The 17,954-nt window shown below is 40.4% G+C and overlaps 1 protein-coding gene across 1 annotated transcript in view; it reads right to left on the reverse strand.

The window, feature by feature from the left end:
* Window positions 1-17,954, reverse strand: part of LOC132820927 (BCLAF1 and THRAP3 family member 3-like) — a 58,946-nt gene that overhangs the window by 30,820 nt on the left and 10,172 nt on the right. Inside the window, exons 3-4 of the mRNA XM_060833298.1 lie at window positions 4,135-4,836; window positions 3,019-3,762 (exon numbers count right to left, since the gene is read on the reverse strand). Of these exons, the coding sequence (XP_060689281.1) occupies window positions 3,019-3,762; window positions 4,135-4,836 (1,446 nt within the window). The remainder of the gene's footprint in view (window positions 1-3,018; window positions 3,763-4,134; window positions 4,837-17,954) is intronic.

Genomic DNA, 17,954 nt, shown 5'->3' on the forward strand with positions numbered 1-17,954 from the left:
AAAAGTATCAGTTAGTAACATCAGTAAGATTAAAACCAAATCTTGAAATATTAGTTTAATCCAAATTAAAAATCAGAAGATGAACAAAGACAAAGACAATGCTGGTCTTATTTCTGGCCAGCTGTTTAAATGTTAAGTCCCCTCTCCAATGGCAGTCAACACTGGGTCATCTTGAATCTTCTTCCGAAAAGCAATACTGTTGAAATTCGGATGCGGGCATCGCAGGCTGAGATAGTATTTATTGCCCATCCTCAATTGCGGTTGATGAGATAGCGAAATGCCTTACTGAACCACTATAGTCCTATATCCACAGTGCTGCTAGAGAGTTCCAGAATTTTAACCCAGCGAATGTAGATTCAGCAATATACAGTCATTCTAAGTCAGGATGGTAGAGGGTATTGAAGGAACTTGAAGATGGTGTTCCATGTAACTTCTGCTCTCATTTTTCTGGGTCGCACAGGTCATGGGTTTGAAAGATCCTTTCGAAGGAGCCTTTGGTAAATTTCTGCAATACATTTGCCCAGTTTCGTAATGCTGTTAGTCCTACACTGATTCTGGCAAGTGATTAGCATTCCAACACACGCCTCACTTATGCCTCGTACAAGCTAGACAGGCTTTGTGCAGCCAAGAGGCGAGTTATTGGTTGCTACTGAATTTCCAGCCTCTGACCTTCTTGTAGTTTGTGACCAGCAGAGATCTTCAGGATGTTGATGAGCCAGTGATCAGAATGCTTTTCATTGACATTGAAATAACATTTGGAATCGCTAGAAGGTGAAACAAAATGAAATAATGAAAGGAAGTGTTCCCAATGGTGGTGAGAATTTTAATTTACTGCTTCCATCAGGTTCGCCTGGATTACTATCCAGAACCAAACAACATGATATGTTCACTGCTCAACTGTAGTCATTCAAAAATAAAAGCAGCTGCATGATTTTCAAGGCCAAACCAATTTTCATTGTGACGTATGACATTGCCTGTATGTCCTTGAAATCTTTATTGGCCCATGTCAATCTATAGAGAGTTCACTCTTAGTTAATTTGCTCATTATTACCTTCTTTATTTCTTACAGGAGCAGCGAGTATGTATACATGAACCTTGCAATGATCACAACAGGAGGATCCTTCTACTTCAAACTGGAGTCCTCAACTTGAACTGGCAGTAATCAATTATGATATTAGTTCAGGTAACATTATTAAATCAGAGCTTGATAGCAGTCAAAATAAAAGATGCTACAAGAAGACAACTAAAAAGTTAATATATTGCAGGGCTTGATAGATGAGAGCTGTTTATTTCAAATTAGAAGCCGACTGACCTCTTGCTTTGCGCTACTGCATGAGTTGACTTAACGGCCGCTCTGCCATTACAAAATGATGATATAATGCGACTAACCAGTCATAGTTAAAAACACATTTGAAAACAGCCGAAGTCCTCAACGATGGTGTGTTGATGAGTTCAAGTTCTGACGGAAGTGATAGAATTTAATCTCAAGAATCATTGTATATCCAACAGCAAAACAGTAGTACAGCACAAGTAGTTTGCAGAAAGATACTGCCCATCCAATGCAAATACGCTCTTTTGACTCCTTGTTAAAGATGTGTTATTTGTTGTTTGTAAATTATCATCTTTGTGGGGTACAAATCATTGTAACAAAGTATAATCTTGCTGCCTCAGTAGTTTCATCATGTGCTCCCTTCGGAATCCTCACGCAAATTTAGTCTGAGGCCTGGAAGGTAGCATTGTTTTGTCCCTGGTGCCAATAATTCTGTTCACTTTCACTTTGGCTTTCCTCCTTGTTGAATATTTCAATTAGTTACCGAACTCACAGCAGAGCTTCTGAAAAGTGGCACTTGAACCATTATTGCAGAAATGTCTGTCGCTGCTGAATGATGTCGGATTCCTCTTTGTCCATTTGAACTACTTGCAACCTTTGAAAAGACATTTTGACAAGACCTTTCGCCCAGCAAAATGTTTCCACAGTAAAAACAGGATTTGATGGAAAATACAGTCTATCCAATATACTGCTTTAGTTGAAAGGGTGAGCACTCGGGCATTACCTTTATTAATACAAAACCTTACTTCAGGATGACTGCACTTTTTTCGCTTAATTTTCCAATCATTGGCTCAAGCTCTTCACAATAAAAATGTAGTCACCAACAACTTTCCTGAACCAAAACTAGAAAGAACCTCCTGATGTCCACAAAATCTTCATATGGGAACTTCTCTTAATTTAATGTTTTTTCTACCATGATTTCTCATAAATAACCAGATCAACCAGAACTTCTGTTCCATCTGCAGTCTTTCTTCTTTGCTACTTGATTCTATTAAAGAACAGATTAAATTTCTGGTACTTCAGAATGCAATTGCCTTTGCTTTCTGGCTCATGATGCAATTCTTCTTTTCTGCACTTCTCCTTTCATGAGGAACTGCAGCATTTGTAGAAAGGCTAGGAATCAGCAAGGAAAATGATGATCGAGAATAAAAACTGGATAAACTGTAAACCATAGCTTCAGAGGGACGAGTAATTCAGTATTGCTGTAGCTCCAAGTTGAAGGCAGAGCTCCCCAATGCAGGGGATTGCAAACTGGAATTTGGGGTCACAAGTTCTGAGGCATACCAGGGAGTTCCAAACTGACTGAACAGTTCCAAGACAACGTTAAATTTCAAATTTTTCCAAACAGTGGCTGTGCCCAAAAATGTCTGACCCTGAAGACAAACAATCTTATATGCTTTTTGGGACAGAATAAAATCACAATTTTCTCAATGCTGCAGCCATACCTGCATCCGCAAACCTCACACAGCTCCTACAGATCTCACTGAGGAGTCATGCAATTTGAGACATGAAGTGGGGTCTTGGGGGAAAAAAATATTGGGGAACCTCTGGTCTAAGGGAACCTTAATTGCAAAACTACTTTCTTTAAGAAAACAAGGATATCACTATCTAAATCTTTTATTATACACTAATAATTGCATGAAATTTCTTTAGCCAGCCTCATATCACCAAAGAATCAAGGACAATACCTGCACTTTTTGACAGTTTTCTTCATATCTATTCTGATGGTTAGAGACTCCGTCGTTCTGTTTCGCTCACTCTTTGTACCATGGCGTGACTTTTCCATATCACTAGATTGATGGCTCGATCGCTTGTGAGTGCTGCCACGGTGCTCTTCAGAAGATCTGGAGCGCTTTCTTAATTCCTTTCCTGTTTCTGAACGGTCTCTGGTTCCTGATGGTTGAGATCTTGAGCTTACTTCTTTCTTGCATCCATGCTGCAACCTGCTAGAGGAATGCTCAGAAACGGAATATTTTCCTGACACAGAGTGACGCCCCTCTCTTCTGTTCACATCAGTACCTGATTTCCTACTGCTACTGTGAAAACGACTCACCTCTTTATTACTTGAAGAGCTGCTTGTAAACTCTCTACCTTTGCTTGAATATGCTGGCTCTCTTCCACTGGAAAATATCTTGCGGTGTTCAGAAGAAGTGTGCATCTCAGGATACCTTGGTGAATGTGCAAACCCACTTTTTACCTGCACAAACTCCTCGCAGTGGCTGCCATCATTATATCGGTCTCTTGGTATCTCTTTAACATGACTGCCTTCTGAATCATCGTATGATGCAGTTGGGTAGCTTTTCCTATTCTGAGGGAACTTCTCCCCTCGCCATTTTAAATCTTTTTCGTGTTCTATCACCTCATGCTTTGCAGACACCCAGCTTCTTCCAGATGTTTCTCTGTACCCTTTGACTTCATCCTCATCAGGATACCTGTTTTGACATAAAGCAGTTTACACTTGCAGTAGAAAGAAGACAGTGAGAATTAGGCTTTGGTAACACTTGAAGCAAGATTAGGAGCAATGCCTTGAAAGCGGTATTTTGTGGTCACAAGTTTAACCCCTTTATCCTTCTGAAAGCCATTCAGCAGGATACTGAATGAGAATTCAAGTGAGCCTCAGCTTTCAAACATCAATCTGCTCTTTCACAAAATAATTCAGAAGAACATGTTACTTACATAAAATGCTCATGCTTTCAGTTTAGGACAAAGGGCTTTCAAGTTTAAACTTTCAACTCAAAATGTGACCATTTTATTCAGTTGAAGGTCTACATCAAAACATAACCTTAATGGTTCTATTCCAATACCTCCTCTGGTAGGGGCTCCTATCCAGAAACTCTTTAGCCCGTCTTCCAGGAGAATGAGAACCTGAACGTCTTTCCTCGCGGAAACTAGGATTTCGAAAGTTTTCCAAGTTTTGCCACGATTCTGTACAGCCAGCAGCAGTAGGCAGTGACTGGGCACAAGAATCCATTTGTGGATCACCTCCAAAGTTCTTGGGTTTTTCATTATACAATCTTACATGAGTTGGGATTTCCACATTCTGATGGTAGCGTCGCTGGTCAAAGTCATTGTGCCATTGGTCGTGGTCATGATGCCGTTCATTGTGAGAACTTTTCCGGTGCTCATGCCATTCATTGCTATCACATGGTCGTTCATCATGATCATGGTATGGATTATCTTCAAGATATCTTGAGGGAGGTGGGTAGCTTCGGTTTCCTTCTTTTTCTTGGAGATACAAGTCTCTTCCTGTTGGAGATGAGCCCATTCTCCTTGGATTTGGGGAAGGATATCCATACTCAAAAACTTTCCGATGAATAGCACCATACTGGGCATCTGCTGACCTCGACTCTACACCTGCTGTTTCAGCCCATTTCTCCCGTTGACTCTTCCACTGAAGAGGTCTTCCTGAACTTTGACCAAATTCTTTTAGCTCCCCACTATACGATTGATACAGCGGTCTCTCAACAGGGTATTCTTGGCTTCTTCCATAGGTTGGCGAAATTGACCTACAATGTATTTGAAGGAAAAGATGGGACAGTTTGGTACAACAGAAGTAAAACAAAACAAACCAGCTCACTCCAGTCACAATTTCATTGCAATAAAACTCATTCCCAATTCTGGATTATATTTTTAATTTAAATTCTCTTAGCTCCATCACTAAAGCTCCATAAGATAGAGAACCACAAGGTTAAAGCAAGGTTGTAATGTTTTATTGGAAGCAGGATGATGAAGTGTTCAACAAAATCTATGTAACTGTTATAAAGTACAATTCTGTCTGGTGCCTAGCCTCTAGAATTCCTACCTCAAGTTCATCACCTCTTTCCTATTTTAGCATACTTCGGAAAACACCCCGCTGCCAAAACTTGAGGTAATTTGCCATAATACCTCAGTTGTAGCTTGTGTTTGGAAGTACTGCCAAACTTAGGAAGCTTTCCAAATTAGGGACACTATATAGATGAGTGTTAAAACTGTGATAAGTTTACATAATTTATTTGATTTACATTCCAGGAAAGCAATTGAAATTCCAAATCCAAATGGTTACCCTACACTTATTTCATGCTACATCTATGCACTATGAGCCAACTAGAAGCTAAATCACTGCAAAACAAAATGTTAAAATATATTCTCATTTAATTTGTTGCAAAAAAGACTGAGTTAAATATTTCCCTGACCTTTTGGAATTCATGTTATACATAAAGAAACATTATTGTGTACTCTTTAAGATGTATATAAGGCTGCAGCCAGTGAGCACATTCCTATCATTAAGCAGCCAGCCCTCTTCAGAAGAAATTGGAAGACCAAGGACAAAATTATAACCAGATAATACTCTTCATAAGGTTAATGGCATTGTTTGAGACCAAACACACAGATATAGCCAAGAACATCACTGTCCCATCTTTGGAAAAAGTAGAAGAACAATCCATTGAATTTTAATGATTGAATTTCAAGGATCAAGGATGCATATTTATCTCTTTGCAACTGCAATAATCTTCATATTTGCACAGCGATTCATACAATATTGCATTCAATATTGTGTAATAGGAGAGATTATTTCAGCAAAACAAAAAGGTGAAAACAGCTTCTTCATCATCCAAACCATACTTTGGCTTTTCCTGATTCACAAAGATTTTGTTTGGGCTTCCACTTTATGTACTCCATCCATGTTGTAATTATATAAAGCTGAATTTTACAAAAACACACTTGGAGGATATCAACTGTAGAAAAGTCCATAGCTGACAAAGAGTCCTCTTCTTGATTCACTTACTTGTCCCAATGAGCACTTCACTGGAGCAAGTCAACATTTATTGCCCCTCTCTAGTTGTCCTTAGGAGTTGGTGGTGATTGTGGGTCTTCCTGAACTGAAGCATATTTTGTGAAGGAACTCTCACAGTGCACTCAAGGAGTTTAACTCCTTGACATTGAAAAATTGGTAATATACATCCAAATATGGATTATGTGTAACTTGGAGGAGCCGGGTATTCTGTATACCAGATGTCCTTGTCCTGCTAAGTCAGCTACCAAAAGATCGAATGAAACTGTGGCAAGTTGCAGCAGTACATCTTGAATTGTATGAACAGCAGACTCCGTATACTGGATGGTAGACGGTTTGGTTGTTTCAGTTACTGGATGAGGCAGTGTTCATAGGAACTGCTTTGTCTGGGATGGTGGTAAGTATTCTGTGTTGTCTGCAACAACCACACACATCCAGACAAGTGAAGAGTGTTTCATTTAGATTCATGACATGTGCCTTTCACGTGATGGAGAGATTTTAAAAAGACAAGGAGTACGGAATATTCAGCTCCTTACCTCTTCTGGAAGCAATGGCATTTATGCATTTGACAATGAAAATGCCACAGAAAATCATGAGAATGTTTTCGGTTCTCCTATCGTAGATCCCCATTCTGTTACACATCAGCCTCAACCCGAATGCTGTCCACGTTTGGCTGTATGCAGACATGAATGACCTCATCAGAAGATGAATCTGTAATCACCAGCTGTCTGCTTCACTGGTTTGTGATGGAGGGATAGTCATTAATTGCCTCATTCAAGACTTTAAGACAGTGTCCTGTGGATTCCTGGAACACTGGTGTAGGACTGCGATATCTGATTTTCAACAACCAAAATCACCTTTTCTCATCCTCATACACAGTTCCAATGGTGTACAGTTGGAACTCTACCATACTTTCCCATCATTAACCCAATATCTAGATTATATAGATATATAGATTATGGTATAACAGCAAAGATAACCTAGGTTAAAACAAAATGTAGATTAAAGGGCCATCCATCCTCAACAGCCCCATTCATTTCCTGTACTGACGTAAACTCATTGGAAGATCGCCAGCTTTTGATGCCTTTGGCCTGGTTCACCGGACAAAGAAATCATGACTCAAACAATTGTAGCTTGAACTCCACTTTAGCTGGCCCCCATCATTTATGATTCCCTTACTGATCAAAAATCTGCATACCTCAACATAATATATTCAACATAGTTTCTACTGCTCACTCAAGAAGAAAATCCCAAAGACCAACAATCCTCAGAGAGGTGAAAGTCTCCACCATCTCTCTCTCAAATAGGAGATTTACTGTCATGATTTGAAGGTGCCAGTGTCGGGCTGGGGTGTACAAAGTTAAAAATCACAACACCAGATTATAGTCCAACAGGTTTATTTGGAAGCACTAGCTTTCAGAGCGCTGCTGCTTCATCAGGTGATTGTGTAGCAGCACTCCGAAAGCTGGTGCTTCTAAACAAACCTGTTGGACTATAATCTGGTGCTGTGTGATTTTTAACTGAGATTTAATGTGCCCACTTGTTCTAACCCTGCTTCAGGGGAAACATCCTCTCAACAATTACCCTGTCAAACCCCTTTGGAATCTTAATACATTTTGATTAAATCAACTCTACTCTTTAAAATGATAGAGAATACAGGCCCAACTTTCCTTATAAGACAATATCCAACTGACTGTCTGCTAAAGTGATTTGAATCAAAGTACATTCCTCATTTTGCAAGGAGATCAAAAACATATAGAGGTACACAAAGTATAGGCTCACCAATGTTCTGTCAGACTGCAGCAACATTTCCTGACATTTATAATCCATACTTTTACCACTCAGTCATTCCATTTGGCTTCCTAATTTCTTCTTGGACCTGCACACAAACATTTTGTATTCATATACAAGGGCACCAAGATCAACACGTACGGCAGCATTTTGTAATCCCTTTCATCTTGAATAATTTTCTGTTTTTCTATTTTGCCTGCCAAAATGGACAACCTTAGTTTTCCCACATTATACATACTGCTTTCACTATACACATATTTCTCCTATAATGCCGTATTTGCGTTCCAGCAAATCCTTGCTTAGTAGAAAATCGCTTAATATAGAGGGGCCTATAGGAAAAGTGGAGTTAGGGGCAGATCATTTAATTACTCAAAAATCACCTAAAAGTCTACCACAGAGTACAGCACATCCTGAATAAAAGTATAAATCATATATATCAATGAAACAAAAGTAATTTTAACACAATACATTTAAAAATATTGTTAATGTAGGAACAGAGGATCATCATGGTGCATAAGATAGACTCACTCATTCCTGTTAAGTGAGCTATAATCACATTCTCTCCTTCCATTCAAAATGCTTTATAATAGCTAGCTGTTCTTCCAGTGTTCTTGCCTTTCTTTTGCAATTACCAGCTGCAATTTTATCACTAAGACGCTTCTTGCTAACATTCCTGTCACCATGGCTCTCCAGATTTTAAAAAAAGGGTAAAATCTAATAGTGTCTCTTCCACGGGAAGCTGTTGAATGTACAGAAAGCTGCTCTGTCAGAAGCTCAAATCAGCACATGCGCAGAATGAAGCACACGAAATAATCACAGCTGGAATCACACTATTGTGAACCGAGGTCTCCAAAATACCATTCCTGAATTTCTCTGTGACATAATAAGGAAATTGCATTGCCAGAATGCTTGTTATCTACAAATTACCTGTAATTTTTTGTAATCAACTTCTGCAAACTATATCCCTCAACAGGCTCCTCTTTATTACTTGTTTTCTTACCTATTTTTGGCTTCTAAGCAAATGATCATGCAGTTGATCATGGAATGATAAATAGTCAAGACCCTGGCACTGATCAATGTGACATACAGCTCGTCACCAAAACATTCCCAGTGAAAATGATAAAGTTATCCTGACTCAGCTTCCTGTCAGCTCCTACCAATTAGGCTCCACTACCTTTAACCCTGCGTCTTCACAATACTGCAGACATTCAGTGATGAGATACTTCCCCAGATCGGTAATCAATGTTTTTGCTGCCAATTTTCTCTTTCTCCTCAATTGCATAAAGCAAATTTCGTACCAAATAAATTTGCTTTCATTCGTTGACAACACTTGTGATTCTGGCCCAATTCGCCCAAATGGTCAAACATTTATTCATCGTACATTTAATCCACACTTCCTTTGTATACATCTATGTTCCTATTCATTTTTATTTCTTCAGTTATTAGCAATTCACCGGTTGACCAGTTTTAGTTCTTGAAGTGTACAGAGATGTGTGCATAAATGTATGAAGTTCACTCTTACTGGATTCACGCAAGAAAGGGAAGTTTTGAATTTAACCCTGAACATGCTGCTTCATATTCTGAGACCTTATCATAAAGACACATCTATTTCTTGCTACCCAAGTAGGGGAATTACCAGGTTGGGTTGGGTTGGGGGGAAGAACCCCTTCCCCCAAATGTATTTTGCTTGCAAATCCCTTTTCAACCTTGGAAATGGGCGAGTGTGACAGCTCCTCTGTGAATGCCATTGCCCTGAGGATGGTCCAACTGCTCGGGGTGAGGTTGAGAAGAAATTTGAAATGATAATCATGCTAATGGCTTCATTAGTGATAGGAGTAGACAGGTGCTTGTGCAGTGGAAGACTTGACTCCATGACAGTATGATTCCTTCTAGGTGTTATATTGGATTAGATTACCTACAGTGTGGAAACAGGCCCTTCAGCCCAACCAGTCCACACCGACCCTCTGAAGAGTAACCCACCCAGACCCATTTCTCTCTGACTAATGCACCTAACATCATGGGCAAATTAGCATGGCCAATTTACCTGACCTGCACAACTTTGGACTGTAGGAGGAAACCGGACTCCACACAGACAGTCACCCGAGGCTGTAATCGAACCTGGGACCCTGGTACTGTGGGACAGCAGTGCTAACCACTGAGCCACCCATAGGGTCAACAATGTCACAGGATAGCTGCATGGCATTCTGAAAGGGTGAACAGCCAAAGATTGTGGCCCTTGTCAGGACTGATGACATAAGAAGCAAGAGAAATAAATTCTGCAAACTTTAGGAGATAGATAAGAAATAGAAAGCAGGACTTTGAAGGTAGCAATCTCTTAATTACTTTTGCTGCCAGGCTGCTTCAGATTCCAGAGACATTGCTGGAGACCATTTCTGGGTCAGGTGGACCTGTACAGGTATCTGAGTAGTCTTAGGATCAACACTCATGGGGAGATTTGCCAATGATGTTCAGGGGATTTAAGCTGAATAGGCAGGGTAATGGAACCCTAACAAGTAGTTGTGAGGGAAAAGAAGTGGAGATGATTTCAGAAGTGAAAACATTACCAAGTCAGGTTTGGAAGGGACAGGAAACATACTTTAGATAAGAAAGAAGTGAGTTTAGCAAGGCGAAATGGAATTTTAATGACTGGAAGAATGCAACAGAAGAGCGGAGAACACTGATAGGTATACAAGGATAGGAATATCATAGCTATGATGGAAACTTGGTGAAAGATGGATAGGATTGCTAGCCCAACATTCCTGTTTTATAGAGTATTGAGACAATCTGTGGCTGGTAGTGTGGCCGAGCGGTCTAAGGTTCGAATCCCGCCATTGCCATTTTAGGGGCGGCATGGTGGCTCAGTGGTTAGCCCCGGTTCAATTCTGGCCTCGGGTACCTGTCTGTGTGGAGTTTGCACATTCTCCCTGTGTCTGTGTGGGTTTCCTCTGGGTGCTCTGGTTTCCTTCCACAATCCAAAAGATGTGCGGGTCAGGTGAATTGGCCATGCTAAATTACCCATAATGTTAGGTGCATTAATTAGAGGGTTTGGGTGGGTTGCTCTTCAGAGGGTCAGTGTGTACTTGTTGGGCCAAAGGGCCTGTTTCCACACTGTAGGGAATCTAATCTAATCTCAAAAGATAGACAGGGGATTGAAGCGGAGCACAGGATTTTTCAAAACTGGTCAAGGAATCAACTACTGAAGTGAGGAGGGATGACATGAAACAGAAGGGACTATCAGTTTAGCAGCATTAAAAATGGATAATTCTGCAAGGCAGATGACATGCAGCCTGGGCTGTTGATGGAATCAGGGGAGAATATATCAGAGGTCCTGGCAGTAATTTTCAAATCCTCTGGCCACAGCTAAAGTGCCAGTGAATAGAACCTTACTTCAAAGGGGTTGGAATATGAGTAGGGAAGTCTTACTGCAACTGCACGAGGTGCTGGTGAGACCACATCTGGAGTACTGTGAGCAGTTTTGCTCCCCTTATTTAAAGGAATCATATCATTGCCTTGGAGGCAGCTTAGAGAAGGTACACCAGGATGATCCTCAGAATAGAAGGACAGTCATACTAGTAAATTTTAAACAAGGTTGGGATTCTACGACTGCAGCTTAGAAGAATGAGAAATGATCTCATTGAAACATTGGATTCTTAAGGGTCTTGACAAGGTGAATGCTGAGAAGTTGTTTCCCCTCATGGGAGAGTCTGGGACCAGATGGCATAATCTCAGAATAAAGCAGTGCCAATATAAAACTGAGATGAGGAGGAATTTCTTATCTCAGAGGATTTAAAGTCTTTGGAACTTCTTGCCACAGGGAGCTATGGAGGAAGAATTCTGGTATATATTTAAGATATAGATAGATTCTTGATCAATCAGGGAACCAAGGATCACGGAGAAAGGGCAAGAAAGTTAATGTAAGGAATGTTGAATCAACCGTGATCGTACTGAATGCAGGCTCATGAGGCCAACTGGCCAACTCTTGCTCCTATTTTTTATGATCTGATGGAGAACTGATAATTTGTCCCATCATTAACAAAAATGGAAAGTATAGACTATGAAATCATAGGCCAATCCGTCTAACCTTGATGGTGGGGACATTATTAAAAAGAATTGAGGGACAGTGTGTATCTGCAGTTGGAAGGAGAGTGATTAAATAAATCCATTCTGACTGAAATTGGTGTTTGGCATATATGCTTGATTTTTTTGAGGAGATAAGCAGGAATGTTGATGAGTGTAGTACATTTAATATAGTCTATATGGACTTTAGCAAAGCTTCTCAGAAGGTCCCATGGCAGAATGGTCAAGAAAGTGCCCATGGGATCCAAGCTGAGTGAGAGGCAGGAAGTTGAAGGTGATTGTAGAGAAACGTTTCTGTGACTGGAAGTCTGTTTCCAGTGGGGTTCCTCAGGGCTCAGTGTTGGACTCTTGCTATTGTGGTGTGCATTAACAATTTGGACTTTAAGGAAGGGGGTAAGATGAAGAAATTGCAGATGACACAAAAATTAGTAGGGCAGCAAATGAGGAGGAGGATAGCTCTAAACTGCAGAAGACTAAAGATCTGGTCTGGTGGGCAACCCAGAAAAGTGTGATGTAATGCACTTCAGGTGGGCCAGCAAACAAAGGAATTACATTATGAATGGTAGGACACTGCAACGTTTTGAAGCTCAGAGGGACTTTGGTGTGCATATCCACACATCCCTGAAGGTAGGAAGCAGGTAAATAAGATGATTAAGAAAACATATGAAATTCTAGACTTTATTAATTGAAGCATAGGTAGTTATGCTGGGACTGTATAAAGCGCTTAGGCCACAAATGTGCAGTCCAGGTCACACTATATGAAGGATGCGACTGCATGAGAAGGGGTGCAGAGAAAATTAACAGGATGCTGCCTGGGCTGGAGGACCTGAGTTATGAGAAAAAATTGGACAGGTTGGAGTTGTTTTCCTTAGAGCAGTGTCGATTGAGGGGGGACCTAGTCTAAGCAAATAAGCTATGAGGGGCATAGAAAGGGTGGAAAGGGAGGAACGTTTTACTTTAGTACTGTTATCAACAACAAAGAAGCACATATTTAACTTAAAAGGTAGAAGATTAAGAGTAGAGTTGAAGAAAATTTTATTTCACCCAGAAGGTGGTGACACAGTCTTGAACTCAACTCCTGAAAGGATGTTTGAGTCAAAAACCCCTATTAAGATTTAAAGCAATATTTAGACATTCACTTCCTCTGGTGTAGCCTCTAGGGCGACAGGCAAAAATCAGGAAAATGGGATTATTGACAATGGATTGAATGGCTGTAACAGTATACTGAACATTACATACTTATCATCAATATAATTTGAGCATGATGCACCTTCTGACTCACCACACACACTCGTTGAGATTTATAACGCCGAATAAAAACTCTAAAAGTTTTTGCAATCCAAACAATGAGGTATGCTGCATAATGTAAAATCTCCGATGAAGACAAAGATTGTCAGCATGGGGAGAACATGGGAGATGAGCATAATAAATATAGGACAACAGGAGTCATGTGTGACAGATACTTGAAAATATATGAATGATCGCTACAAACTACTGATATGGAACTTTTACTATGAAAACCCAAAAATCCATTGCATAAAATGACTCCAGTTTACAAATCTGAGGGAAACCACGAGGAGTAGATATTAATTAGAAATAAACAATTGAATGTGGAATTAATTTCAAATGAAGGTTATACCAATGAAAGTATACCAATAAATCAAGCATTTCAGCAGCTTACCAACATTTCCTCTTTCTCACTCAACTGCAAGACATTTCATTCTCTAACAAACTTAACGCAAAGGCATCACTCCTCAGTCAATGTTAATCTGGAATTGAAATACAGAACTGGTAGAGGGAGGAGTTTATTTGTTCCACTATGTCGGCAATACTTCCCTTAACATTTTAACAATACTTAGCTCCTTCTTTTTCCCAATAATTCTGCACATAATTTGTATACCAACCAATCTGGGATCAGTCAATAACAATGATGTTATGAGGGGAGACCATCTTTCAGCACTAACCCCTCGAAAAACTTAGTTCTAAAATGGCCGTAACATAGGAACAGAAAAGTAACTCAAGAGTCGGGCCTGCCCCACCATTCAATAAGGTAAAAACAATGACTGCAGATGCTAGAAACCAGATTCTGGATCAGTGGTGCTGGAAGAGCACAGCAGCAGATTCTGGATCAGTGGTGCTGGAAGAGTACAGCAGTTCAGGCAGCATCCAACGAGCAGCGAAATCGACGTTTCAGGCAAAAGCCCTTCATCAGGAAAGATCACAGAAGATCAAAAACTTCAATATCTTTTCCCAACCCTCTGTCCACATAACACAGGATGCCAGTAGTAATCAGAAATCTACCAATCTCTACCTTAAAACCCATTCAAACACTAAGCTTCCATAATGTTCTGTGGCACAGAATTCCAAAGGTTCACAACGCTGAGTTTAAAAAAAATTCCTCCAAGTGGCATTCCTGTATATTTTTAAATTGTGCAGTGTAGCTCTAGATTGTTCAAGGTCAATTAGCTGGATATCCGGTTTATGATGCAGTGATGCCAACACCATACACCAGCCAAGGCTACCATGAAGGACTCTACTTATGAATCTCTCCCTTCGCATGATGACCCTTGGTATAAACCATCACTCGCCCTCTCTCTCCATGGGCCAGCAGGACTGTGGCAACTTTCCTTTTTAGACTCCCTAGCAGGGGAAGCATCTTACCTGAACCCAACCTGCCTATTCCTTTAAGTATTTTGGAAGCTTCAATTAGATCACTTGGTTCTTTGAAACTCTAGAGAGTCTGTTTTCCCAAACTGTCCCAAAAGGACAATATCCAGGAGACAATATTGTGAATCTTTATTGCACTTCATTTATGGTAATAATACATGTCCTGACCTTGGAGGACTAAAACTACATACAGTACTCCAGGTGTAGTCTAACCAAGCTCCTTTACAACTGAAGCAAGACTTCTCTACACCTGCACTCAAATTCTCTTGTGCTAAAAACATTTATAACTTGTTGCACCTGCATGTCAGTCTTTAGTAACTTATCAGCAAGAAAATCTAGATCCCTTTACACATTTCCACTTTTCAATCATTTACCATTTAAGAAATACTCCAAACATACTCCCAAAAATGGGGACCTCACATTTTTCCATATTATATTCAATAAGTGCCGAAATCCTGAAGCCACTTTACAGCTTCCTCTCTACATTCAAAGTCACTTAGCTTTGTATCACCCATACATTTGGCAATATTACATTTGAAGTCAGAACCTGAATTATTAATAAATACAGAGGAACCTTGATTACCCGGCATTCAATTATCCGAATTTCGGATTGTCCAGACAAGATTGCGAGGTCCTGATGCTTGGCTGCATTGTGTTATCTGGCATTCAATTATCTGAACAAAATGCGCCTCACCCATGTCGTTCAGATAATTGAAATTCCTCTGTATTGTGAACAGCTACGGCACAACTACTGATCCTTGTGTCCATCAGCTTTACTTTTATCAATTTTGAAGGTAATATCTTCAAAAATACTTCACTAAGTTTGTCAAATATGAGGTCCCATTTGCAAATCCATGCAGAGAAAGTGTGTAAGGTACGAGCAGGTAGGGAAAGAGTTAAGTTTAGGGTTGCTTGACAGAGCCTCAGCTAGCATGACGTTGACCAGATAAGAACTTTCAGTAAACAATGAGGTGCTAGAGGCAAGGTTAGTGGTTTAACAAGGTAAAGAACATCAATTGCAGAATGTCAATGAACAAGTTGAGGAACATCCATCGTGTGATGCCAGATGACAATCTTTACTGTTGATGCTCAGTGATTGTAACGTCACCCAATCAATGTAGATTGGGCCTTAGCTGGATGCTGTTCCCTGTAATTCCTCATGAACCTGCTGTTCGAGAGAAGACCGAGAACTCATGTCTGTGTGCACGTGGACGATCGTTCTCTGTCCCTCCAGGGCCCAGAATAAAGGTGCATCTCTGAGTGTTTGCTTCAACTGACGCTGGGATAGGGAAACAGGATGACAATATGGGCGAGCCAGATAGGAATCCAAAGAAATAGTTATGATTAGACGGTGTCAGCAATCGCCTGGAACACTGATATCTCAAGACGGACAGGCCCACAAGGCAAGATTTTAAACCATGGTCCCTCTTGGTATTCCTGTGTGTTGGAAACTGTCCCCTCATTCAATTGCTTTCTATTCAATGGAATCCTCAAATTGTAATGAGCTCAGTTGATAGACACAGTTTCGTAAATGTGCTGACCAACAGGGGTTTACATCCCTAACATTCTGACAAACGAGTTTGAATCCCTTGGGTTTCAACAGGGGTTTGAGTCCCTTGAGTCTCAATGGGGGTTTGAACTCTCTGGGTTTCAATTGGGGTTTCAACTCCCTGGGTTTCAATTGGGGTTTGAACCTCCTGGGTTTCAATGGGAGTTGGGTCCCCTGGGTTTCAATTGGAGTTTGAACCCCCTAATTGGGATTTGAATCCCCTGGGCTTCAATTGGTGTTAGTGTCCCCAGACACATTACTAAGAAAAGGGGTTCAAGCCCCCATGAGGAAAAAGTCCCCAAGGTAAAAGGGGGTTAAGGACCCCTAGTGGTGAAATTTGAGGTTCCAAAAAAAAATTAGAAACCAGGAACTTTAAAAAGTACATATAAACAAAATTTGGTAATTCTTAACGTTATCGCCTTTATTCCCCACATCTCCCCTTAGAAGTACTTTTGGGACGACAGAGAATTAGATAGGGCAGACAGTGAAAGTCTTTTTCCTAGGATGGTGACATCAGCTTGTACGTGGGGGCATAACTACAAATTGAGGGGGATAGATTTAAGACAGATGCCAGAGGCAGGTTCTTTACTCAGAGAGTGGTAAGGGCCTGAAATATCCTGCCTGTTAATGTAGTTAACTCAGCACACGGATGATGATGGGATAGTGTAGGGGGAATGAGTTGAGAATAGTTCACAGGTCGGCACAACATTGAGGGCCGAAAGGCCTGTTCTGCACTGTATTGCTCTATGTTCTAACATGGTGTCACTGGGGAAAGGGGGGGAAAGTGGAGCCGGTCCGCTTGGGTCTCGACAGTAAAGTGCATTACTGCCAGGAAAGTGTTGTCTGGGTTTTTGTGCTGTGAACTCGACTCCGAGTCTTTGTTCAAGGGAAGAGAAAGAGATTGGCTTGGACTATGGCACCACTGCAAGGGGTTTCCCTTGTTATAAGTGTAATTTCAGTGAGATGATGCAAAAAAATTATGAGAAACGCTGAAATTAAAATTGTATTAATACTTGGGTTGAAAAAAGATGTTTCAATGTAAATTGTACCATGCTGAGAGTGTTTGATATTAAATACTTTGGTTTATAAAATACTGGTTCAGAAAATCCTTTTATGTAACAGATTTGAATCAGGACCTCAATTCAATGTGTTTTGTGGGCTATGTAATAGGGCAGATTTTGTTTATCCACCTTTTTGTGTTTCAAGATATTCAGCACTTCCTCCTCTGAAATTTGGACATTTTGCAAAGTGTCACCCTACAGTGTATATCTTCCGTATCCTTTTCCACAGCAAATATGATGCAAAATATTCGTTTAGTATCTACCCCATTTTCTGTGGCTCCAAAAGGCCGCCTTGCTGATCTTTGAGGGGCCCTATTCTCTCCTTAGTTACCCTTTTGTCCCTAACGTATTTGTAAAAACCCTTTGCATTCTCCTTAATTTTATTTGCCAAAGCTATCTCATGTCCCCTTTTTGCCCTCCTGATTTCCCTCTTAGGTATACTCCTACTGCCTTTATATTCTTTTAAGGATTCACTCGATCTATCCTGTCTATACCTTACATATGCTTCCTTTTTCTTAACCAAACCCTCAATTTCTTTAGTCATCCAGCATTCCCTATACCTGGCAGCCTTTCCTTTCACCTGAACAGGAATATACTTTCTCTGGATTCTCATTGTTTCATTTCTGAAGGATTCCCATTTTCCAGCCTTTACCTGTGAACATCTGCCCCCAGTCAGCTTTTGAAAGTTCATAGCTGAAAATGTGTTGC

This window comes from Hemiscyllium ocellatum, chromosome 12 (genome assembly GCF_020745735.1).
Source record: "Hemiscyllium ocellatum isolate sHemOce1 chromosome 12, sHemOce1.pat.X.cur, whole genome shotgun sequence".
NCBI lineage: Eukaryota > Metazoa > Chordata > Chondrichthyes > Orectolobiformes > Hemiscylliidae > Hemiscyllium > Hemiscyllium ocellatum.